A 23,420-nucleotide genomic window follows, 5' to 3' on the forward strand; every position below is an offset into this window, starting at 1 on the left:
ACATTTAAGTGGATATGGGTCATTTTTCAAAGTCAATGCTAATTAGGATTCAAAACTTCTTCGAAAATTAAAATCAACATCCTGAACAAGGCACTCATACTCACTAAGAGTGACATATATGACTAGGGAGTGACGAAACGATATAAAAATTTTTTCTGACAAAAAAAACAAGGAAAGGAAAAAATAATTCAAGAAAACAGGTAACAATAAATTTAAACTTCTATTTAAATTTAAGATTGCATATTTATTTACAATACTGAAATTCAAATGTGATTTTTCGATCATCAATTCTATCAGCTTAAACATCATTCGACAATTCTTATGTACAAATAAAGAGAAATTTATGTACAATGGACAATACGAGAATACAAAATTAAACCAAATGGACTGTACATTAACATTTTGATATATTTACAATGCTTATGGGCTCTTGGACTTAGTGACTAACAGTGTTCTGATGGTAATAGTAACCATGCTGCTGGAACATGGCGAAGTCGTTGGAGGACTCTTGGGACGACTCTCCGGTGAGGACATCCAGTTCTGAGAAGGGATCCTGAGGATACCAGTCAGTTTGGAATGCCTGTTCGGTACTCTCCTTGAGGCTGCGGATAAGACCAGAACCCAGGTCCAGCAGCGTTGGGGATTCCTCTGGGGGAAACAGGTCTCCCCCCAATGGTGGTATCTCGTAGGGTGGAGGAATGGAGGGCTCTGGGTAGTAGTGCTCTGTCGGGGGGTACCACTCCTCGGTGCTGTAGCTGAGTGCTGGCCCTCCGCACCCACTGTGTCCTAGGGGCTGTGTCTGCACTGCGCAAGCGCACTCGAATGGCGGGCACGAGCAAGAGTAACCTGCAAAAAGAAAAAAAATGTTTTAGTAGTGCTAGAGAATTTAACCTTAAGTATTTAATATATAAATCTATCTTGTTTTGTCTTCTCCGTATCCAGACCCGGGTTTATCTAAAGTACCCCTAGAACCGAATTTAGGAGTGCACACTAAAAAATATTTAAATACTGAAGAAAATGCTCTGAGTGAGATCTTCAAAGTGATTCACTTTTATTATTTTTTATTAGGAACCAGTGTATTTAGTTCGAAATACTCATTAAATATAATTTTTCTTTTTTATATTAATCATTTTTCGGATACTATTGAAATTTTGGGTTTAAAAGTAAAATCGGTTGAAACCGTCATTTTGTTTGTCCATTAGATTACCTAATGAATAAAAGAATTGACTTCTTGTAGATCATTCTGCGACAATCTTTTACAACGTTGTCCGTAAGATCTTAAGTTCTTCTACTTCAATTTTCAATTTCATGAATAATAATGAATTCATGAAATTGAAATTTACGTGAGTTGGTTGACCTATAAAGGATACAATTGCCTTTGCGGAGATTATTACTTTCGAAATATGTGGAAGTATTCAACCCATTAAAGTTTTGTTTAATTTATTTGTTTTCACCCTTTCCTCCCCTCTATCGAATTATTGAAGATGTTGAATTCTTTTCCATCCCCTATACTTCCGCAAGATCCAAAGCGTATTGAAATTTAAATGTAGCTCTTGTTTCTTAATTTATCTGCATGCTTTACATAAGATGTTATTTTAAAGAAATAAAATGGTAGTAGGTGTGAACATGTTCAGGTTGATTTATTTTACTTAATTAATTTTAATTTTCTTTAATTATTATTTACTTTTGTTTTTTTGAGGAGTGCATTTGTTATTTTATCATTATTGTTATCCATTTTACTTTCTATTTAACTTTTTTACTTTATTATTGTTATTTAATTACTTTTATTTTTTTATTCAATATCTATATAAGATATTTCTGAATTCGTAATGCCTTAATACTCATTGCCCTTGAGTTTGGTAGATTCTATTATTTCAATAAAAATTTTAAGGATGGAAAAACATGTTAGCCTTTAAGTAATTTAAATACTACTTTTTTTTAATTAATGAACTTATATAAATAAGAAACAATATTGTCTTCCTTTACCTTTATCGATGGACAATGATGGAGACGGCATTGGAGTGAAATGAGTTGCTTCAAGTTCACAGGATGGCCGCTTATTTTCGTTGAGCATTGTTATCTGTGAAAGAAACCGATGTTTTTAGATTCATATAATTTTCTTTTCAACATCTGACAAATTTACTTATTTAGAAAATAATCAATGATATATTTCTACTATATTTAACTAATATTAAAATTATATAACTAATGATGAGAAGATTAAAAAATATAACTAATAGAGAAAAATTATAACTGAGAGATGAAAACTTGAAAAATATCTCGAGAAGTGGATGTTGAAGGTAGTAAGGTGGTTCTAAGAGGGGCCGCGTGGTGCAAATTGCGCCATCATACTGTTTAGGAGATGGATGCATTTTTATGGGGTAAAATTTTGTAGAGAAAACTATATTTTTGTGATATTTCGATTCGGATGACCTCTCAAAGAAGGGAAGTAGGACAAAAGCTCCAGCATGTCTATGCCTGCTCTATATAAACGAAGAACCAAGTTTATTGGTACGTTATTATTGCGTAAGTGAGGAGAGCAATACAATTTCTTGGGAGGCATTGGAGGATGAGAGGCAACTCTGAAGTGAGTAGCAGTTTTTCTAAATGACCAACCACTACCAGGACCTGGTAGAGATGGGTTGGAATGTATTGATTTGGTATATTGTGTCTGGTATACTAATCAGATATATCCCCAGCCTCTCAGGCAAACTGAAAGTATCTAATCCTGTAACTAATAACGATTTTGACAACAGCGTAATTGGAACTATAGAACAGTAATTATACAAAAGAAATCCATCTTGACCGGTTGGTAAAGATTATTGTATATATGCCCATACAAGGTCAGTCCGGTGGCAAGTGCAGTTGCGTTTACCAAAGATAGTCTACTCGGCATTGGAAACCTGATAGAAAAATTACACCTGGTCGAACTGTCGAGGAGATGCGGGAGCCTGAAGGATGGTGTTGAGGACATCCAGGGTTGCGAGTGATTCAAGGACATAACTAGATGGCTCTATTCAACTAGACGGATTCTAAATCCTTCCCTTAGATCTGTAGAGCGGGGATATCAGTACCTACCATCAGGTCTGTTTTACCACAGCGGCGGAAAGGTATTCCAGGAATTGTAATAGCTGGCGGAAGTTGATTTCGAAACTGGCAGCATTAAAATTATAATTTCAGTGGTACAACTAATAATTTTATCTAAAGTAAAAGATCGTGAGGAAAGGAAGTTACTGTCCTATAAAACATTTCTTCAACTGCTAGATAAATAGGTGATACAAAAGTACATTCAAGCGTTTGGGTCTTCAGTCCTTTTTCTTCATTCCTCAAAGCTCACATTGCTCTGACTTGTTTGGTTAAATAAAACATTTACTTTAATTAATTGCAAAGGATTTATCTTTTACATTCTTTTAAAAATTTAATATTGTAAAATAAGATGTACGCTGACCGCAACCTTCGGTCTGTTTTCAACAGGCCACGGCTTTTTTTTTTTTGTACAGATACATGTTTTAGTTCTTTATTAAAAATAATTTTTATAAGGACAGATTGAGTCGAGTTGTTAATGATATTATTACCATTGTAAATTATTTCATTTTTAAGATTTAGTTTCAATCATAGTTGAGGATTGCAGATGTGATTTTACTAATTTAATTGTTGGCATGGTTCCATATTTTTCACAACACAGATCAGTAAAATCAATAGAAAAATTGAACAAAGTGCAAACTTCGTTGTCAGCTTTACTGTATCTTATGGAATGATAAATAATTTTTTGGAAAACATTAAGAATAATTAGATAGATATAATACTTATATCATATGTTATTATAGATATAATACTTATATCATATGAACAATAATGTCAGTAAGTTATAAGAAATAAAAGGACTCATCCTTTAGCAGATAGTAGATATAGTATTAGACTCACCTTATTGGGTAGCTCCGAGTCTTTGTCGAGGATGACAGCGAGTCCTCTCACCCTCCTGCCGGCCCCCAGGCTCCTCCTGGCTTCGGATGTGGACTTGGCTTCGGGCCTCTGGTGGTCGTGGACGCCCTTGGCCTGAGGAAAATCCCATTATTATCCAAGTCTATACTATGAGCTAATCTTAGGAATATCAGCATATTATCTGTCTACAACCTACCTGGAAAAATATGGCATGCTCCGTGTGTCTCCAGAAATGAGTCACTGGATATCCACAATGACCACGGCAAGGTAGAATCTCCAACCGACCGCTACACTGTCTGTTTGGACATGGCTTACCTAAACAAGCGAAATTGAATATAGCGTTTCGTTAGTCAATATTTATTACCATAATTTATTTTATGCTAGTGTTATAAATTACATAGAATTAAGCTCAGAGCTGCCAATAATAGTTCATTATTAAATGAAAAACTAAGATAACATATTTGATAGGCATAGAAGAGGAATTAGGAACTTACTAATGTTAGGAACTTGTGGGTTTGAGTGGTTAGGGAGTTTATTATGGAAGGATTGATTTTTGGTTGGGGATAGATGGGTTATATATGGAACATTAAGTTCATTATAAATGATTTTGTGTGTGGAAAAGTAAGGAAAATTTGAAAATTTTACGAAGGATTTTAGGATCTATATTATAGGATTGGATGGTAATAATTCAATAATTTTAATGGAATCCCAAAGATCAACTCCGTATATCCAAATAAGCCATTTTATAGCCATGTAAATCAGTTTTTTGTAATTGACTAGAAGCTTGAGCTGTTTGTCTTGTAAGTGTTATAACAGATGGAACCGATGCGCAGTTTTTTGTCTTTTCAGTCTTGTTCAGATTCAAAGTTAGTTCTTTGTCTAAATTTAGTCCTATATAGCGGACCTATTCTACAGGGATAAGTGAAATGAATTCATTGAAGGATACTACATCATCCGTAGACTTATGACGTAGGGCAGAGATAATTTTATGGAGTTTGCAACACTTCTAATTATACGTGTAAAAACCATATCTATTTAGGGATAGGTTACCAAGAGTCCTCTATCTTACCTTGCTGTTTTTTTCTAGCCTTGTCGCAAATTGCAGGCCTCAGATGAACCGTGTCTCCATTGGGCAAGATACACCTTCTGCTGCAGACCAGGACCCCTAGGCAGGACTTCTTGAGGATGTGGACGTTGTGGTTGTTGGTGTTCCTCATGGCCCAGCCGGAGGCGTGTCGCTTGGCTTCTTCCGAATGAGGGGGGTAGACCAGCCTGCAGTGCCCGTCGGCCCACTCCTCCCATCGGTTGTATTCACTAACCTGTCACAAAATAATTTATCATATAGTCCCCTCTCTTATTTTATAAATATAAAAGTGAGTAAAACCTTTGTTGGTTAGCTTTCTCGGACAAACATCAGTTAATATTTCTATGGTAAATTCATACAAGAAAAAAATTTAAATAATCAATTTCAAAGGAAAAAACCCTGTAATGCATTGTTCAACACAGCTTACTAATGAGAAGAACAAATCTACTTCATAAAACGGAAATAAAAGTAATAGCTTTATGTTAATAAGCGAAAAAAAACACGAGATTGAAACATATTATAGCTCTACATGAATTTGTATGGGTGTGGTATCGATTCCTCTTTAAACAAGAAGGTCCAGTTATGATTTAATTGTTATATTCAGTAATCGATTGTGACCGAGGCAGTCTATGATTAGGCCGGTGAGGATTTGAATCGCAAATAGGAAGAGATATATCTTGAGGGCCCTCTCCGATTGGTAGTTATGGAGTCGCTCCACTATATCATTGGCTCCTTAGAATATTTCCCGCTTTCATTTTGCTATGTTAGAGATAGTTCGATGGTAATATATAATTATATGGTTATTGCTTTTTTTTCTGATCATATTTTTAATTATTTATCGATAGTGTATATTATTTCCTAGTGTAATAACTGACTCTTTTTAGAAAACTATTTAAGTCAAACCCTATTTTTTTAGGAATCGGGTGAAGCTTCAAAACATTTAAAAAAATCTTTTAGTTATTTAAACAAATTTATTGTTACAAATATTTTAATTTTAGCTCCAAAAGAAATTTTAATTATATCATTCAAATATTAATTTTGAATCGTGGATTCATTTTCTTCTTCACAACTAACCAGAGTGTAAAATATTCAATTCTCATCACGTTCTCTTGCTCTCCTTATTTCATTTTTCGTTATTTTATGTTATATAAATCTTTTAATCAATAATTTATTACAACTGTCAACTTATGAGATTAATAATATTTTATGGAAGTTTTTTGAAAGTGTATTGAATATGTTAGACTAAAAAAAAAAAAGTGTACTATTTCAGGCAGTGAATATTTTAATATAGTTATAGAAAATCGCCTGTATTGACTTCAACACATTACAGATATTCCAGAAAATAAGAATTTACTCTATAATATTCATGTTATGGACGATAATAGTTGGTTTATTATTTAGTTTTGACCATTTCAGAGTCTATGACTAATATTTTGTTTTAGATAATATTTTTAATTTATTGATCGTGTTTTTGTAAATGTTAATATCTTATTTTTGAATAACTGTTAGTATTTACGAAAGAATCATTAACATTCCCGTTGAGGTGTCCCCTTAAAAAAAAATCTCAAACTGAAGTTTTTTTCGAACGTGAGTGTATCCGTTTTGTGAGAGAACTTACGGGAGGAACCAGCCGACTGTTATATAGCATTCCTAATTACAGCGGGCTTATAAATTGAATGATGACTCAGGAATTAACAAAAGCGGCGCTTCAACTGTTAGCTCTCCACCGAACGGAAATCTTCACAGGCGGTCTTATCTAAGGCCGATGTTCTATCGAAATAAATGTTACCAACCCATTTTTAATCTCTTAAATATTACCGCTGTCTTACTGTGATTCCTAATTTCTGATGTATTCATTTATAATTCTACCGACCGTTTTCTTATAAGGATTTAGATAGAACTTAATAGAAATAAACAGGAGCCATGGAGTACAAAATTGGTGTAACAACTGAGGTTTTCAGACAATCAATGCTTTAGAAGTTCTATAATGCTTTTAGTAAGGAATAACAGCTATATCGGTTAAAAGTAATTAAAAACATGCATATCTAACAATTCAAGAATATTTGAAGATAATGCTTACAGTAATTAACTTTAATTTAACAGTGATTAGTTTTCGATGAAAATTAATTTTGATGAGAACAGAATGACACACACAATATTTAAAATTATCAACCTAATAGCATAACCTATGAGCATAAGGCTATGCGAGCTTCTTACGGGTATAATAACTAAATATAGTAAGATATAAGATAGTACATATTATAAATGAGGTAATATGTATATATGCATTATATAAAATATAATACAAGAGGCGTATAATAACAAAAAGTGATAACACCGAATACTAGAATTTGGCAAAACACACACATACACAAACTTTACGCTTGTCATTAATAAAATAGATTTCTGGCTGATGATTCGGTATTTTTAAGGTTTTGCCCGATATAACAAAAAATATTACAGTCTAGAACTTTGAATAAAAAATTTTCAAAAAATAATAAATAAAAATAGTGTTAGCATTTTAGCAGTGCACACCTCATAAATAAACATACATAGATATATTTCTTGAAGAAGATATTTGAAATGTACTCACCCTAGGCACGTTGGAATCGTTTATGTCCCAGTCGTGATGCTGCCGGCTGAGCCGCGTGTAGTGGCCGCTCATTTCCGAGTCCCTTCTGCAATATACATCATATTATTTATATTACAATTTATTATTTTATTCCATATTTATTTTTTATCTTTTGTGTAATATTCTATATTTATTAATTTGATGGTATTCTTACTGTAATAACATTCTTTCTTCCGAAAACGTTGAAACGGAACAGTATATTTAAAACAAATGAAATTCAGGGAGGAATAAAATCAATGTAGAAAGCGGAAATTCTTGTTTAACTTTCAGGAAAATTGCTCAGTTTGCGTTTACTATCCGGAAACATTGAAGTAACCCATTTCCTACTGTTCTCTAAGGATGCCAAAGGTGTGTACTTTATGTCGGATGCCACTTAATAATTACACACTTTTTGTGTTTTGCACCTACGTGACTCATTGTATCAAAAAAGTGCTCCGAAATGAATTAGCCTGAAAATCTCAATTGTAATTAAAGCCTTAAAAAAGGACCCCACTATGTTGAAAATTCTAGAGTTAGATGCACTGCGGAAGATTGACAAAGCCGCTGTCAGGGTCCACGGAACTTAAATCAAAATTCCAAAAATTAGAGAGACCAGGGGATTGAACATGCATAAGAGGACGTAGTGTAACATATATATAGGAGGTTGCTCGTATAATCATTGAAAATTGGTATCTGATAATTCTGTCATCCCCTTCGAACTAAGCGGTTCTGGATGGGGTGTTTTTTGAGAAGGCAACATTATCGGCTATTGTTGTCAATCTCTAGATAGCGGGGTGTTGTATAACATTAGGTACTATGGGCGGGAGCGGAAGCTGTCACTAAAGGATGTGGCGCCGTCCGCGCAGCCACCTCGATCACAGGATAGTCATCGGCCTGCTGCCTCAAGTACAGCATGTCTCCTGCTGAACGGAGGGAGTTCAATTAATCCCCCTTCCAAAAAGATTTGATTGAACCACAGTGTGCTGGTTGTGATTCAGTTCAATCCTGGATTAATCAGACTAGTTCATTATTCACTAAACGCTATTTTCATATATTATATTTTTCTTCTTATTATTGCTTTTTTGAGGATCTTGTTAATAAAAACGTTGTAATTAATCTTGAAGATTCATTGCCTTTCTCCACTCTTTCAATGTGAATATTAAATTATAACGGGCCTTTGAGCACACGTTAAAAAAAAATTAAATAATAAAGAAAATATTGATGATGAATTAAGAAAAGTTTCATTGGCGCAACTGGCATTCGATTAACTTTTTTATCAGATAAAGTTTTAATTTGATTTATAAATTATTTCTTGAATATTTTGAATTTTGAATATGATTACAGATTTAAATTTGTTATTATAATAATCTTGTAAACTTTCCACTATTCATTTTTGAAGAATTTTTTTTTCTTAAGGACACTCCCAAACTTCAAATCCGGGCCTGAGGTATGATAAGTAGAAAATACTTATTATCCCTCATTTTAACTTTTTCGGATTTTATTAGTTTATATAATTCTGTAGTAAATTTTAATTTTATTGTTATTTTTTTCAGTTTACTTATATATTTTTTGTATAAAGTCATTTATGTGTTTATTTAATTAATATATATTAATTGGTATTTACCATTTTTATCTTTTTTCCCGATGTGTTTATTTTTAAATAAAAGTTATTATTATTATATTACTAATCATACTGCTATTTAGTTGTTGTTGTCTGAGGTTTAAGGGCGTAAAACCCTGAGGTCATCAACGCCCATACTGCTATTTAGTTTAGAGGTACCTGCTGGTGTTAATCAAATGAAAGTTTTTCAAATAAATTTTTATATTTTTCCAAGCAAATCATGTAGGAATAATACATAATGAGTATAACATAATGTATTAATTAGAAAAATAATTAGTATATAAAAATTAAGCGATTGTCTGACTGTTCTGGTGCGTTAGTGTTAAGATAATTTTTTTCATATATCATCGGTACAGTGCCAAATTACGCGTAGGCTGATAGGAAAATTTCTAAAAACATGGTCTTTAGATTATAGTTACAAATATTAAGTAGCAACTAATTTCTTATTTCTATATGAGTATTGCACATATCTGTATGGATGTGATTAGTATTTTTTTTAAATTTTAATTTTATTATAATTATTAGTTCAATTTTAGTTATCTACGAACTAATTTTGATTCTGTTTTTATTTTATTACTTATTGCCCAAGTCTATGGCAGATTGTCATATTTGTCAAGAAACCAAGAAATAAATAAAAAAAAAAAAATCAAATTTCGATATAAGTGAATTGATCATTTTATATTTTTGATTAGTGACGACACTTATTAGTTATTTTTGCAATTATGTAGAGAAAACCTTGTTAAAATGCTACAAAACCCTAGATAGCAACATTTGCAAGTAAAACTTGGTCTTTGCACTGACGTTGTGTAACTGGTCCAGCTTACTTTATTTAGCTTAGAAATATGTCATATCCATTACCCACTTTACATCCATTTTATGTTGCATACATTTTAGTTATTTAGACCAGCATCTTTTATGCGGTTGTGAAATTTTTTGAAAAAAAACATCAAACATCTTTGTAGTTCATTGACTATACAATACATTGAACAAACTCCAAGAAGCGCCCTTTCTCTTAGATAAGCCAACAAATAAAAGACACTGACACTCCGGTACCGGAAATATAAGAGGTTGTCGGTTGTTCTCTGATTGCAGGCTGCCAACTGCTGAGATATTGGGGAGGCTGCGGTAGCCGTGATTTGTTTCCCCCTATGATTATTGTTGGCCACCCTGATCCACTGCCCCCGGCCATCTCTTTCTCCTCGATATGTCCTGCTATCGATTAATCGTCTCTGTTGGGATAATTAGGGGAACCCAATAGTTCAACTGAGCGGTAATAGAATGGGTTATTATTTTCAGTGTCGTTAGTACTCTGTCGACATTAACGGCTAAAAGCAAAATTAATTTTTAAAAAATGTAGGTGTGTCAGTTTTATATTTTTATTTATGGAAAAGAGTGTCTATCATTAAGTTTCCAACATTCGTGAAACTCCCTACAGTAGTTTCACATTTATTTTTTAAAGAGATTTTTTCGTGATATTGTCGTTGACTGACTAAACATAATGATCTGTAGAAAACCAGTCTAATTACCACTATGAAAATGGTACCTAGATGATTGTGTAGACCAGTGTATGTAGGTGCCAGCCCAAGCCCAGTTAGAAATGACACAACATATACTCTCCCACTCAATACTTCGTGTGTTCTGTTTTTGTCAATTATTTAATCTATGCAAGGAGGAGATGGTTGGAGGGCGCGGTAAAAAAATAATACAAATAAGTTGAAATAACGTTTTGGCCAGAATTTCTAGTTTCTTCTTATTCTTTATTCTTCATCAGGGCTAAGAATAAAGAACAATATAACAACTAATGAATAAAAAAAATTATATAAACAGAATGACATAAAGTGAATAATTTTAAAGAATGAAATTAATAGAATTAAAGTGATGATAGAAGTAGAAAATAAAATGTATATATAAGTGATTGAATACGTAAGTAAAATAACATAATTATGGAAATAAAATAAATATTTGTAGTTATATAATGCAAAGAAATATGAATATTCTAGCTTATTGAACTGTGAAGTCTAATATACCACATACCAGTATATGGTATTATTTATTGTAGATTATCTAATCAACTATTATCGGATCCCTCAAGAGTCTGTGGTGTTGCCGCCCGTCCTTCCCTGACGGCAAGCCAGTTCAGAAATAATTAAGGGAAGAATTTGGTTTGGGGAATAAGATTTTTTGAATGTGGGGAATAAGATTTCAATATCTTTTTGTTTTGGTCATGTTGGCTTTCTGGGACGCTAGAGTTGAGACTAGGCGCTCTCATGTCTCCCGTTGGTATAGTAAGTTGAAGTAACTCTATCCAACCTCCTGAAGGCAATTCCTCCTTGGTGGTTTCCTATTCCAAGTTTTAAAATTAAAAATCTGACCTATATCCTTGATCTCCTCACTCTATCATCGATCATCCTTACATTCAGTACACATTAGATCCCAACCAATTGGTTTATATATGCCCTCCTATAGAACCGCGTCCTTTAGCAAGTCCTTCGTCATACGTCCAGCCTCCTTCTGGAATTCCCTTGCTATCTCCATTCGTAAATACTCATCCTTCAGGCAATTAACCTTAATTTGTGAACATTGTATTTATTATTAGGGGACATTTGTCTCAGAATAATATTATTTTTCATTCACTCATTCATTAGATGCCTATAAAACATATTATTAATAAGAAATATGTAAAGAATGAAAATATAGTTATCGGATTTTTTGGTCATCCTACTTAGGTCTAGTGCTTATTGAAATAAGCGTAAAAAATAGAGCTGTCTGCATTTATCTATATCCTTCCATAAAAAATAAAACTATTTTCAAAATTAGATTACTTGGGCCAAGACCGCCTCTTGTAAAGTTTTAATGAAATATTAAAAATTGTTAATCATCAATATCTACCCAATAATTATTACTATAATAACATCGTTTTTATGGTACTTTGGTAAACATGGTCGATTTAATGTATGACTTTAAGATAGACGGAACCTCCTGCAAAATCCTGCTTAGAATGCACTGGAGGCCAACACACACCTGCTCCAGCTGACTACGGTATGGCACGCTCTCTCCAGGTGTGTACCATTTACATATCTAGTAGCTCTTTCTTTAATCTCTGTCTTTCTTACTTATACGTACTCAGTCACACGCTCACCATGACAGCACGTGGTAGTTAAATCCCATACTCCCCTCTCCTCTATAAATATAACTAACTATATGACAGATAGATAAGTAGATTTGATCTGATTAATTCTTTAGAAAAAAACAACAGAAAAAAAGTTATTTTTGCTCTGATAAGGTCAGAAATGAAAAATTATTCTAATTTTGTACAAACGCGTACATATCACTATATATTCTAAAATGTCTTATAATTTTTGTACCTATATATTCAGTCCATTTGATTTTTTTTTTAATTCTTGTCCGTCTTTTTTAAACTCTTTTACTCGAGCAGTTTTGATTAAGTATTCCATTTTAATTTTTCTGTTACTATATTAGGTAGTTTTTTCCCTATTAAATTCATCGTTTATCTGTAAAAGTAATAAGTGTTTGATTTTTTATAATGGTAAGTTATGTTGAATTATTTACTATTAAATGGTAGTAAATTATACTGTGGGCTTTTTCATTATGCCATCTACTAGTTTCTAGTAATATGATTATATGTTCATATTATGACACTCATTGATGTCCAATCTAAAATTATGTATTAAGACCTAAATGATTCTTATGTAGCCCATCTTCCACCTAGCCCAAACCCACTAGTTGCTAACCTAGCTTCCTCTTCTATTCCTCAGAATCCTCCGAGACGCCTGAAAAAAGATGACTTCGAGATCTATTGTTCAAATATTATTAGAGTTCTACCAATTCGTAGTTTCTCCACAAAATCTTTCATGTATTATTGCTTTTATTATTGAAAAAACCGCACTTAATTGAGTATATACTTACACACGAAAGATTATACTAGATATAAGGATATGCAATATAAGATATACTAGATAGTATGTCGTTTACTTCTAGACATACCAAAAACTGCGTTAGAAGTAAACGTGAGCTATTTATCACATTAGTTGTATTAAAATACTTATAAAATATAAAAATAAAGGTTATATATAAAATAAATTTGTATAATCTTATTTAAGTAAATTAAAACTGTGATGCTTGTTGGTGGCGTTAAAGTCTCCGGTTGGATGGGCGAAGGGGTATTGGCAGTATTGACGATTCATAACCTCTCCACATTTTATGTTAAATACTAGAGAATAAAGAGGCTCCAAAAAGTTTTACTTTCAATTGAGTTCATTCAAAACTGAGTCAGGATCACAACATATTGGAAATGTCTTGGAATGATACCATATTAGACTATGAGGGAACATTACTGGAAATAAAGATACGTATTATATCAAATCATTATTAAATTTCCTTGTAATTATAAATTGACTGTAATTTTTTTTATTTATAATCTTAATATTTTCTTGAGACTGGTAAATTTTTTTAAAATAAATAATTTAAATTCTATCTATTATAGTCTCAAAACCTTTTATTTCTCTTATAAGTCCGACGTTTCGGCCTTTTATTTGTGATAAAAGTCTAAGGTATTTGAACCTTTTCCTCATATTCTTATACTTTTCAGCGCAATACTTTTAAGTGCCCATACAAAAGATCCATATTCTTAAAATATTTGAAGGTCACTTTACGGGTATACTAAAAGAATTAATACTTTTTCTGAAATTGGCAGCTTCCAGCCGAGGTAGTTGAAATAAGAAGGAGGCGAGGAGTAACCAAAAAGAAAATGGAAGGAGCAGTAAACAAGCGGACAAGTGGAGAGATATGTATTGGAGGAAAAAAATTGTCCGTTACAGTTTATAACCGACAGGTTTCTCATGCCAGGACCTACCTCAATCCACTCCTTCTACTACAATCTTTTTTCTACCTCTTTGTATTCATTTTAAGTTATGCTCGGCATGTTCTTTTTATTAGACCTCCTCTGCTTTCTGCAGAAGAGTTAGAAATCGACAAAAGTAACTCTTAATAAAGGGATCGTTAATGATATTGGATTTCATAGGTCTCAAAAAAGGTTAATATATAAGATTCATTGTTAATCAAATATATAAAAATCAATATTTTTGTATTTGTACGTTATTCACTACCATAGCGTTCATCTGATTGTGATGGGGTTAAATGTTCAGGATATTCCCAGGAAGGATATTGGGTATTCCGTTTTTTCGAGAAAAAAAAAGTTATTGACAATATTAAGCATTTTTAGCGCTTAGCTTAAAAAGTATACATTTTTTTTATAGTTATTATATGCCAATCGATTTGCCTCTTATTGTGTTATATAGTATGTAATGTTTAATTTATATCAAAATTTCAATTGTATACAATAAATCTATTTACATCCCTAAATCTAGTAATTGCGAAGCATTTTTGGGTCTACGAGTAGGCTTTAAAATATTATTTTAAATCAGGAGGCGACAAATCAATTGTTAAGTTGCCTTTTTCCACTTATGAGTGAAATTTTATAAAATGAATATGAATATTTAGAATGAAATATCATTTTGAATATTTTGAGTTCAGGAAAATTATCATTAAATGTTGTGATTTCCAGAAGTTAAACATTTATATGGCACAGGTATTTTTTTAAAAATGATATTTTAGAATTTATTTTGTTGTTAATTGCGTTCAATGCTCTTATGTTAACAACTAATTCTTAGCATAGCGTGATAGTCTAGATTTTTCAAGTTTAATTGCGATATGTAATTTATCTTTGTAATACTAGATATCTTTATATATGATATATTTTCTTATTAACCCAAAAGATAATTATGTCGTATAATAAATTCTCCCATCTGTCGACTGGTAGCTCTTGAACGACCAATCAATCTTCACCCCCAGTTAAGGAGCACGTGAAGTGCTCACCATATTATAAAGAGCAGTCGGTTAGGCCAGATGTCGGAAGATGGTGTGAAGAGATAATTGCTGTAATGGTAGTCAGTTATAGAATATTACGGAGCCCTTTAAGGGCATACATATAGTGGTCTAGGGCTTAATTGAAGCCAATAGGGCATAAGGAGGGGTGTTGATGAGAAGCCGCTTCCCATTGGTCCCTTCCATCCCTTCGCTGTCTTCCTTCTCTAAGATTCTTCTTACCAAACTACAACTCACATTATATGAACAACGTACTAAAGTCCTTTTGTAATCCTCTTTATTACTTCCTATTCATTTGTACTGAGGCATAATGTTCCATATACAATGTATAATATTAAAGATGCTATCAATAAGTATGTATTTATTTTTATAGCTGTATCAATTTGCTCTATAACACCTCACCGATCCATTTTATAACAACAGTGAGAAAGTGTGACTGTACTTATTTACATGATGACTGTGAACCTAACCTCGCCAACAGTTCAATTTTGTCAATGAACGGTAAAAATTGATGAGTGAATACAAAAACTGTAGACTAGACCAAACTACTTCTTTTCTCTTGTTCTAATTCAAACTATTTTTTGCAAAAAATCCTTAACCCCTTTTTTTTTCAATAGTTATTCCAAAACCTGTTAAATTTCAAGTGTTTTAACCGTTTTTGAAATAAGTATTCAAAAAGGTATTCAAATCTCAATTAACAAATAATGTCATCTGAAGAAGAAATGATTATGAAGAAAAAAAATGTTACTAATAAAATTTTGTAATTTTACCTTACAAATAGTTTAATGGATTTTAGTTCTATTTAGGCTACAGATTCATTATTTAGGATCCGTCTAAAACGGTGCTCGATTATAACTTGGCAACTACCAATATCCGTCCATTAGTGGGAAAAATAAAGAAAAGATACCTATATACTACCTACGAAGAGATACTGGAGTATTAAAAAATAAAATTGCATTATCCTCTTGCTGAGTAGTTGGTCCTGTGTAAGATCGCCGTGCTCATTGTTCACATGTATCGGTTACACTATCAGTCCTCGGCTCCTTCTAATATAAGTCAAACCACAGCGAGGAGTTGAACGCAAGGCTTGTTTCGGTATTTAATAAACTATCCGCACAAATATAAATATGTTCCCCGGAACTATATTTCAGTGGACTTGCACTGGAAACCGACACTCCGGGGCTAAATAAATAAATGAGGGAGAGCTTACACCGGGGCTGTTGGGTAATTAATCCGAACCGCTAGGAGTACTCAGGAGGAGGGGGGCGCTATTTATTACCCCAAAGGTAGGGAATAAAAGGAAATAAAAACCTGGCTCGGGTAATAAGGAGTCGCTGATTTAAATAGCCAACTCGGCCATAGTTCATAAATAGTCAGTTCTTTTTACATTAGCATACTCTCCCTCCCCCTTCTGCTTCTCTCTCTCTGTCTCTTTCACACACAATCTCTCTCCACTCATACCACCTATCGATACCTATAGCAAATCGACAGCTCATATTCAATTTAATCGTTACCTGGCACGAAACTGCTTCTTGTAAGCTTCAACCAAATTTATTTATTCCCGAAACTAACCCGGATTGCAAGTACTGTAGTTGTTTACGTCGCGGTTAGTTAAATGAATTGAGTATGTACGTTTATAGAACGTCAACATAGTTCTAAATATTCGTTCTGGTTTCTAAAACCTGTACCTAATAACGCCTCACTATGTTGTGATTAAAGTCTTTTTTAAATTTTTAACTCATAGAATGCTATTAAAATTTTAAAATATTTAATAAACGACTCAGACTTGCCTTAAGGAATAATTAATTTTAGGAAACTATCAGGAAATTTATTTTAAAAATATACTCTTACATTTTGTGGTCTAATCATCAGAATCATTCCGCAATGTTGTTGTATGAACACTGTTGAAAATCTAACAATGGTCTAACTCACTATAAGGCTTACTAAAGCTGGAGAGGAAAAAGAACTACTAACTTTTAAAAATTATTCTTAGCCAATAAGGCCAATGAGGGAAGTCAATATGCAAGAAGTAATGATAGTTTATTTTTTTAATAAATTACATAAAAACAATGTTTCCAATACTTTATATCAGAACTTAAATTGATCTTCCCAACATTGTTGTCTAATGCCACAACATCGTCACCAATATTTATTTTGAAAACAAGCTCGCCTGTAGGCCTCTTCAAAACTACTAAATTATCTATAAACATTGGCTTTCTGTAAGTTAAAAAATTAAAACGCATATGTAAATGATGAGATATTACATAAGATTTAACTTATCATGTACGTAACCCAGATGAGGGTGTAAGGGCGATAAAAAATCAAGAATTAATTAAACAAGAGAAAATTTATAAATATCCGAAACTACTTTGAAGAAGTTGGTAAGTCTGGTTAATTAGGTAATGAATTATCGATTTCGTCAAGATAGTCTATTATCTGTAAATGACTATTAACAACTTTTCATAAAAAAAAAAAAAATTAATTATTTGTTCACTTAGTCATGTATGATATGTATTACCGATCAATAATGAAAAACCTATAAGGCTCAGAGTTTATTATTTTATAAATAAAAAAGAAATTTATTTATCAATCACTAATATATACCGATACATCATTGAACTTTATCGACAAATAAAACTTAAGATGGATTTGTTGAAGTTTCTTTGGTTTTATGAATTTACCTATTTTAATTTTTTTTTAATGATATGTAGTGATCATATAATTGTCATTATTTTTTATTCTAATAATTATTTTAGCATTATATTCTTATTCTTTTTTAAATTGGGTTTTAACAACGTTAAAACTATTTACATAAGTTAAATTAAATTATTATTATGAAATTATGAATATTTCAGAAATGTTTTTTACAAGTAGATTTTTATTGATTGTTTATTATATTCAAATATACACGTTGGTACATTTAGTTACACCATAATTGATTAAACAATTGAATAGATAAACAATTATAATGCACATTGAATCTACCAGTTGTATATACTACTCCGATTGATCTCAATTTCTTGGTTTACCGACCTGACTTCTTTGTTCTTTATACTTGGCTATTCAATTTTTCACTAATATAGGCTGACAGCCTTCCTACTGGCTTAATTAGTTGTATTTTATTGTTCGTATCATAAGTGGAATTTTATCTTATCACAAAAGCTAATTAGAATATGTTTCATTTTGAATTAACTGTTAGAGGGCCTCAGTGGGCGTGTAATATATGCAAGCATTACCATCTCGTAGCCATCTGTTCTCTGTATAGGAAACGTCTTCATGATTGTAAACAATCAAATACCTATTATATTCGACTGATTATTCGAGACAGAAAGTAATTTTATAGCATGGTAATATCGATAAATGTGTTTCCTGGTTCATGACAATGAGGGAAATTTCTACGTAGTGCTAAAAAAGAAGTACTCTATAAAACAATTATATGAGCGCAAGTAACAGTAACATTAATTAGAATCAAGATTATATCAAAATTTAGTGGACTATTCATTGGCACCAGCACATTATTGATTTAAATGAACTATCCATTAATCTTTTTTTTTATTCATTTCTTTAATCCACTTTTTAAAATAAAACCGAACTTATAAATAAAATCATACTAGAATATTTATATATTTATAAAATATCTTACTGGTTAAATGGGAATAAATAGGGAATAAATAGTATTTATTATTTGGTTTAATTTATTCAAATTTATATTATTTTAGTTTAACTTATATTTGAATAAATTTATAAATAGCAATAAATAAATAAATAAAATTGCGTTATTGGACTGTTTAGTAAACAGACAGATGTAATCATTAATAACAATATCTTGATTTGGTTTATGTTCATATACTGCACACATTATTTTATTTATTTTGAATATATTATTTATTATTCGTTATTGTGGCGTAACGAGAAATACTGACGTCCGGGGAGAAAATTTGAGTTGGGTTCCTTAGTTTTATTTCTTGGTGAGATGGTAGGGGAGTTATATAGGTTATCTAAAATCTGTTTTTTTTATTGCATAAGTATTTGTATTGAATTCTCAGAAATATTTCATGGGGAAAAAAAATCAGCCAGGGAAAGGAGATTTTGTTTATATGAATGTTGCAAAATCGAATATATTTACTAAATTCTCGTGTTTTATATAATTGAGTCGAACTTCTACAGTTTAAAAGTTATAATAAATAAAAAAAAATATATTAAGAATTTAAAGAATTAGTTACTCGTTCACAAAGGTGTTTTAAATTAGGTACATAGTTCATACGCAAAATGTTCTATGATTCTCAGGAAATATTAATAATATTTGTTCATTTCTCACCTTCAATGTTTAAACCTTAGGCCTTTATTTCATTCACATAAATGAAATTTAAAGAAGATACAAAAATTAATGATTTATTTGAAGCCATTTTTCTAAACTGCCTCAGAATTATTAATAATTAATAATCATTTTTAATATGAATGAGGAGTTTTTTTTTTTTTTTAAACTTTAGTATATGCATTTCTCATAAGTAGAGATTTTTTTTGAGAAAGGAAAATTTCATAGCAAAATTTATTCTGTTTATTTCAAAATTCCCCTCCTGTCTTTACATGAAATGCACCCCAACTTATTTACATGAGATGCACCCATGTTACATTTTCATTATAATTTACCAAAAGTAGGACCTACTGACTTTTGATAGAAATTCCCACAATGTGTAAATTTTTTTAAAAATTCAACCCCCTCCCTATAAATATGAATTTTTTCTGTTACATTTTTCTGTATAAATCATGCATTATTATCTAATTTGGTTTTAATTCGATTAATTTACTGTACTACTTAATTTATTAACTGAAATGAAATTATGTGTTAAAATAAAATTTTAAACAATAATTCTTTGTGGACCACGTTTGATGTTATTTATAAACTATATTTACTTAAGATAAATTGAATTATTAATAATAAAGTTTCTCGTTCTCACACTATTTTTTTTTTAAACAACTTACCCTCTACTTTTGTTTGTCAAAATACCACGTTTTCACACTAATAATTTTAAATTCATTAAAAGAGTTTACTTTTACAGTTAAATTATCTTCCGAGGGCTGAAAATTGTTACAATTGCAGACACGCTGCTACACTGGCTTTTTATCATATAGTTACTGACACGTTTATTATGGGTCGTATTGTGATGTTATATGTTACATATAGTATGCCTAAAGCTTCCCTCAATTTTCAGTCTACTTGACAAAAACAATTAGCGTATTAAAACAAACTCAAGAAACAACTTTATATATTAGTATAGATTAAATCCAAAATACAGTTATAAAAATGGAAAAGAGTATACAAAAATAAGTATACAAAATATGTACATTTAATAATCTATTTAGATAATTTTTTTTTTCATTAAATTACCTTCCTTTTTTTTTTTTTTATTATAACTGCCTGCTGGTCAAAAAAATATAGAACAAAAAATAAATTCAGCACATATTTATTATATTTTTGTACATTTCTGGGATACTGTTTGAATCCCAAACGTATACATTTTACTTTTTTTTTTTAGAGCAAAACTCATTGATCTAGTAATAATGTTTCTTATAGAATTTGAAATTTATTATTATACTAATGATTTAATCATTTTAAATGTATTTATTTTTAGACCAACAGTGAATTGTATTGTACTTAGCAGGGGGTCACAGTATCCCAGAAATGGTTAAAAATATATTTAGCATTTGTTGAAAACATTGCATATTTTAAGTTTTTTGATTATTAGGCAATTATAAATTTAAAAAATATTTATATTCGTGTTTGGTTACAATAAGATTTGTTTTATTATTATTGCAATAACAGTGATTATTACTTTGTAATTTATGTTTATTCCTTAATTAATTTTGTTTTTTTTTCTGGATGCATTTTATATGCTGAGGATACTTAAATTTAAAAATCAATATTAAATCTAAATTTGATTTTTTTTTTTTTTTTTTTTTTTATAAAAATGAGTTGATCTGTGAATAAAAATATTTAATAAGAAGATTATATTTTTTCAACGGAACTCATTATGATTTATTTATTTTTAAAAAAAAGTAATAATGTTATTTATTGTTATGAATAGTATGATTTTTTGAAATATGATGAAATAATCAAATCTACTTATCAGTTGATGATTCATTGGAGTATTATCTACCTATTTAGCTGCTGACGCCTTTTTAACATAGATCATTATCTATCGCATCACCAGCCACTCTATCATTAGGTATCTATCATATTATTTCAATTAAATCTTTTTTTTTTCTTTCGTCAGCTACTCACTTCGGCGGCACATATACTAAAATTGGAATTAAATCTTTATGACAGAATTTTACAAACGAAACTTTTATTGTGTTGTTTATTTATTTTAATATTTTATGTAATATTAATGATCATCACTTATTATTATGCTTTTAGTTAGTTTTGAATTAAAAAAAATAAATAATTACATAAATATATGATATTTGTATAAATTTGAATGTAAACCAGTCTTGCTTAAGATTGGTGGATCCTGAAATTCAATGATATTTACCTTTTGAATAAAATATCTCCTCTACTGTTAGGTCTTAGTATCCAAAATGGAGTTGTTTTGATTAGAGCCCAGATTTTTATACAATTGCATATTTTGTTTGCTTGTATTTTTTAATCTTTATTAATTGACATTATTACTAATTACTTTCGTACAATAAGCCAAATTTTAGTTTGCATATTTGACGATATATTTATATAATTCCTTATCAGGTGCAGATAGTTGACCGTAGATTAATAAGTGGGGAAGATGGTCGGAGAGTGCAGTCAGCAAACAAACAGAAATAAACAAAAAAATTATTTGTTCGTGCCGACGTTTCGACCTGAGTTTCAAGTCTTCATCAGGGAGCTTTCGGCCGAAATTCTGGCTAACCTGGCTGTGATGAAGACCTGAAACTCAGGTCGAAACGTCAGCACGAATAAATAATTTTTTGTTTATTTGTGTTTTTTTTTTGTTGATCGCACCTCCTCCCTCCCCCCCCATCTCTACTTATAGTTCCATATTTGGATGATTTCAATAATTTAAAAAAAAATAATAAAGAAATTAAAATGCAACATTAGAGGTGAAATTTCAGACTACAATTGCTGGATCATTTTCAATGAAAAACTCAATTTAAGAGTAGTGTAAATCGCTGAATATGTAGAAGTAAAAATATGGAAAAGGTTGTTATTAAAAATTCTGGACTATAAATTTTTATTCCATATAATAAATGATTCAGTTATTCTTAATGATGTTGATCGCAGCCAGATAATTTTAAATTTATTACCATAATGTTTTTGATAATAAAGGAATATTATTTCATACTTATAAAAATCTTTTAAACTAAAATTAGGTTCTATTTAAACAAATTTAGAAATGGATCTGGTATTTTATCGTAATCAACAATATGCCATTGACTTATTTATTTATGTTTTAATTATTGTGTTAATGTCACTTAGATTTAAATAAAAATATTGTTATTTTCTTTTTTTATTGATAGTAAGTTTATATTACGTTCATATTTTACTTTTTAAAAAGTGTCTTACATTATGTTTTTATCAATTAGCATACATATTTTTAACATAATTACAAACTTGCTGTGTCTTATTTGTAAAGGTGTTATTTTCATATTCATTCAAGTTTTATTTGTTTAATTTTTAATCCCTCTTCCAGTTTTTTTCTTAGTTCAGGACCTAATATAAGCACTTTTAGAAGCAGTCTATTTGAATATTTAAGCTATCTTATAACATATTTTATCTTTTTTACTGCGTATTCTACCTCTTTTTTATTTTATATTATTTAATATATTCTGCAGGTATTTACTGCATGAAAATCCCAAGTCTTGGTTGTACAGATTATAAATAATTAGTGGAAAAAACATACTTCCATGGCATATAATTTTTATTCTATGTTTTAAAATGTTTAATGATGATTTAAAGAAAACTTACGATTGAAGATGAACTTTCAGACATAAGTACACTTAAACCTTCTCTAGACCATTCCTTGCTAGGAATTTCTCCCTTGCGCTTGTTGACAATTAAGTCATGGTTATACTTTGGTCTCAACATTTTTTTTTTATCTATTAGAATAAAAATCAAATTTTCAAAATTAAAAATGGCTGTAGTACTCAGTGAACAAAGAATGGATAAACAAGCTGGTTGATAGATTGCTTGTAATAAAAGAGAGTAATTTAAATAGAGTTGAATAACTTATTAATTTGTTCGTTATACTTAATTAGAATTTCTTTTC

General features: G+C 30.7%; 1 protein-coding gene across 1 annotated transcript in view; it reads right to left on the bottom strand.

The window, feature by feature from the left end:
* Positions 1–233: 233 nt before the first annotated feature.
* Positions 234–23,420, bottom strand: part of LOC106682667 (transcription factor glial cells missing) — a 24,558-nt gene continuing 1,371 nt past the window's right edge. The window contains exons 2-7 of the mRNA XM_014423657.2: positions 7,620–7,704; positions 5,012–5,261; positions 4,139–4,257; positions 3,925–4,056; positions 1,987–2,080; positions 234–846 (exon numbers count right to left, since the gene is read on the bottom strand). Coding sequence (XP_014279143.1) covers positions 437–846; positions 1,987–2,080; positions 3,925–4,056; positions 4,139–4,257; positions 5,012–5,261; positions 7,620–7,704 — 1,090 coding nt within the window. The 3' untranslated portion in view covers positions 234–436. The remainder of the gene's footprint in view (positions 847–1,986; positions 2,081–3,924; positions 4,057–4,138; positions 4,258–5,011; positions 5,262–7,619; positions 7,705–23,420) is intronic.

The sequence above is a fragment of the Halyomorpha halys genome, unplaced genomic scaffold (genome assembly GCF_000696795.3).
Source record: "Halyomorpha halys isolate HHAL.00 unplaced genomic scaffold, Hhal_1.1 Scaffold434.1, whole genome shotgun sequence".
NCBI classification, from domain to species: domain Eukaryota; kingdom Metazoa; phylum Arthropoda; class Insecta; order Hemiptera; family Pentatomidae; genus Halyomorpha; species Halyomorpha halys.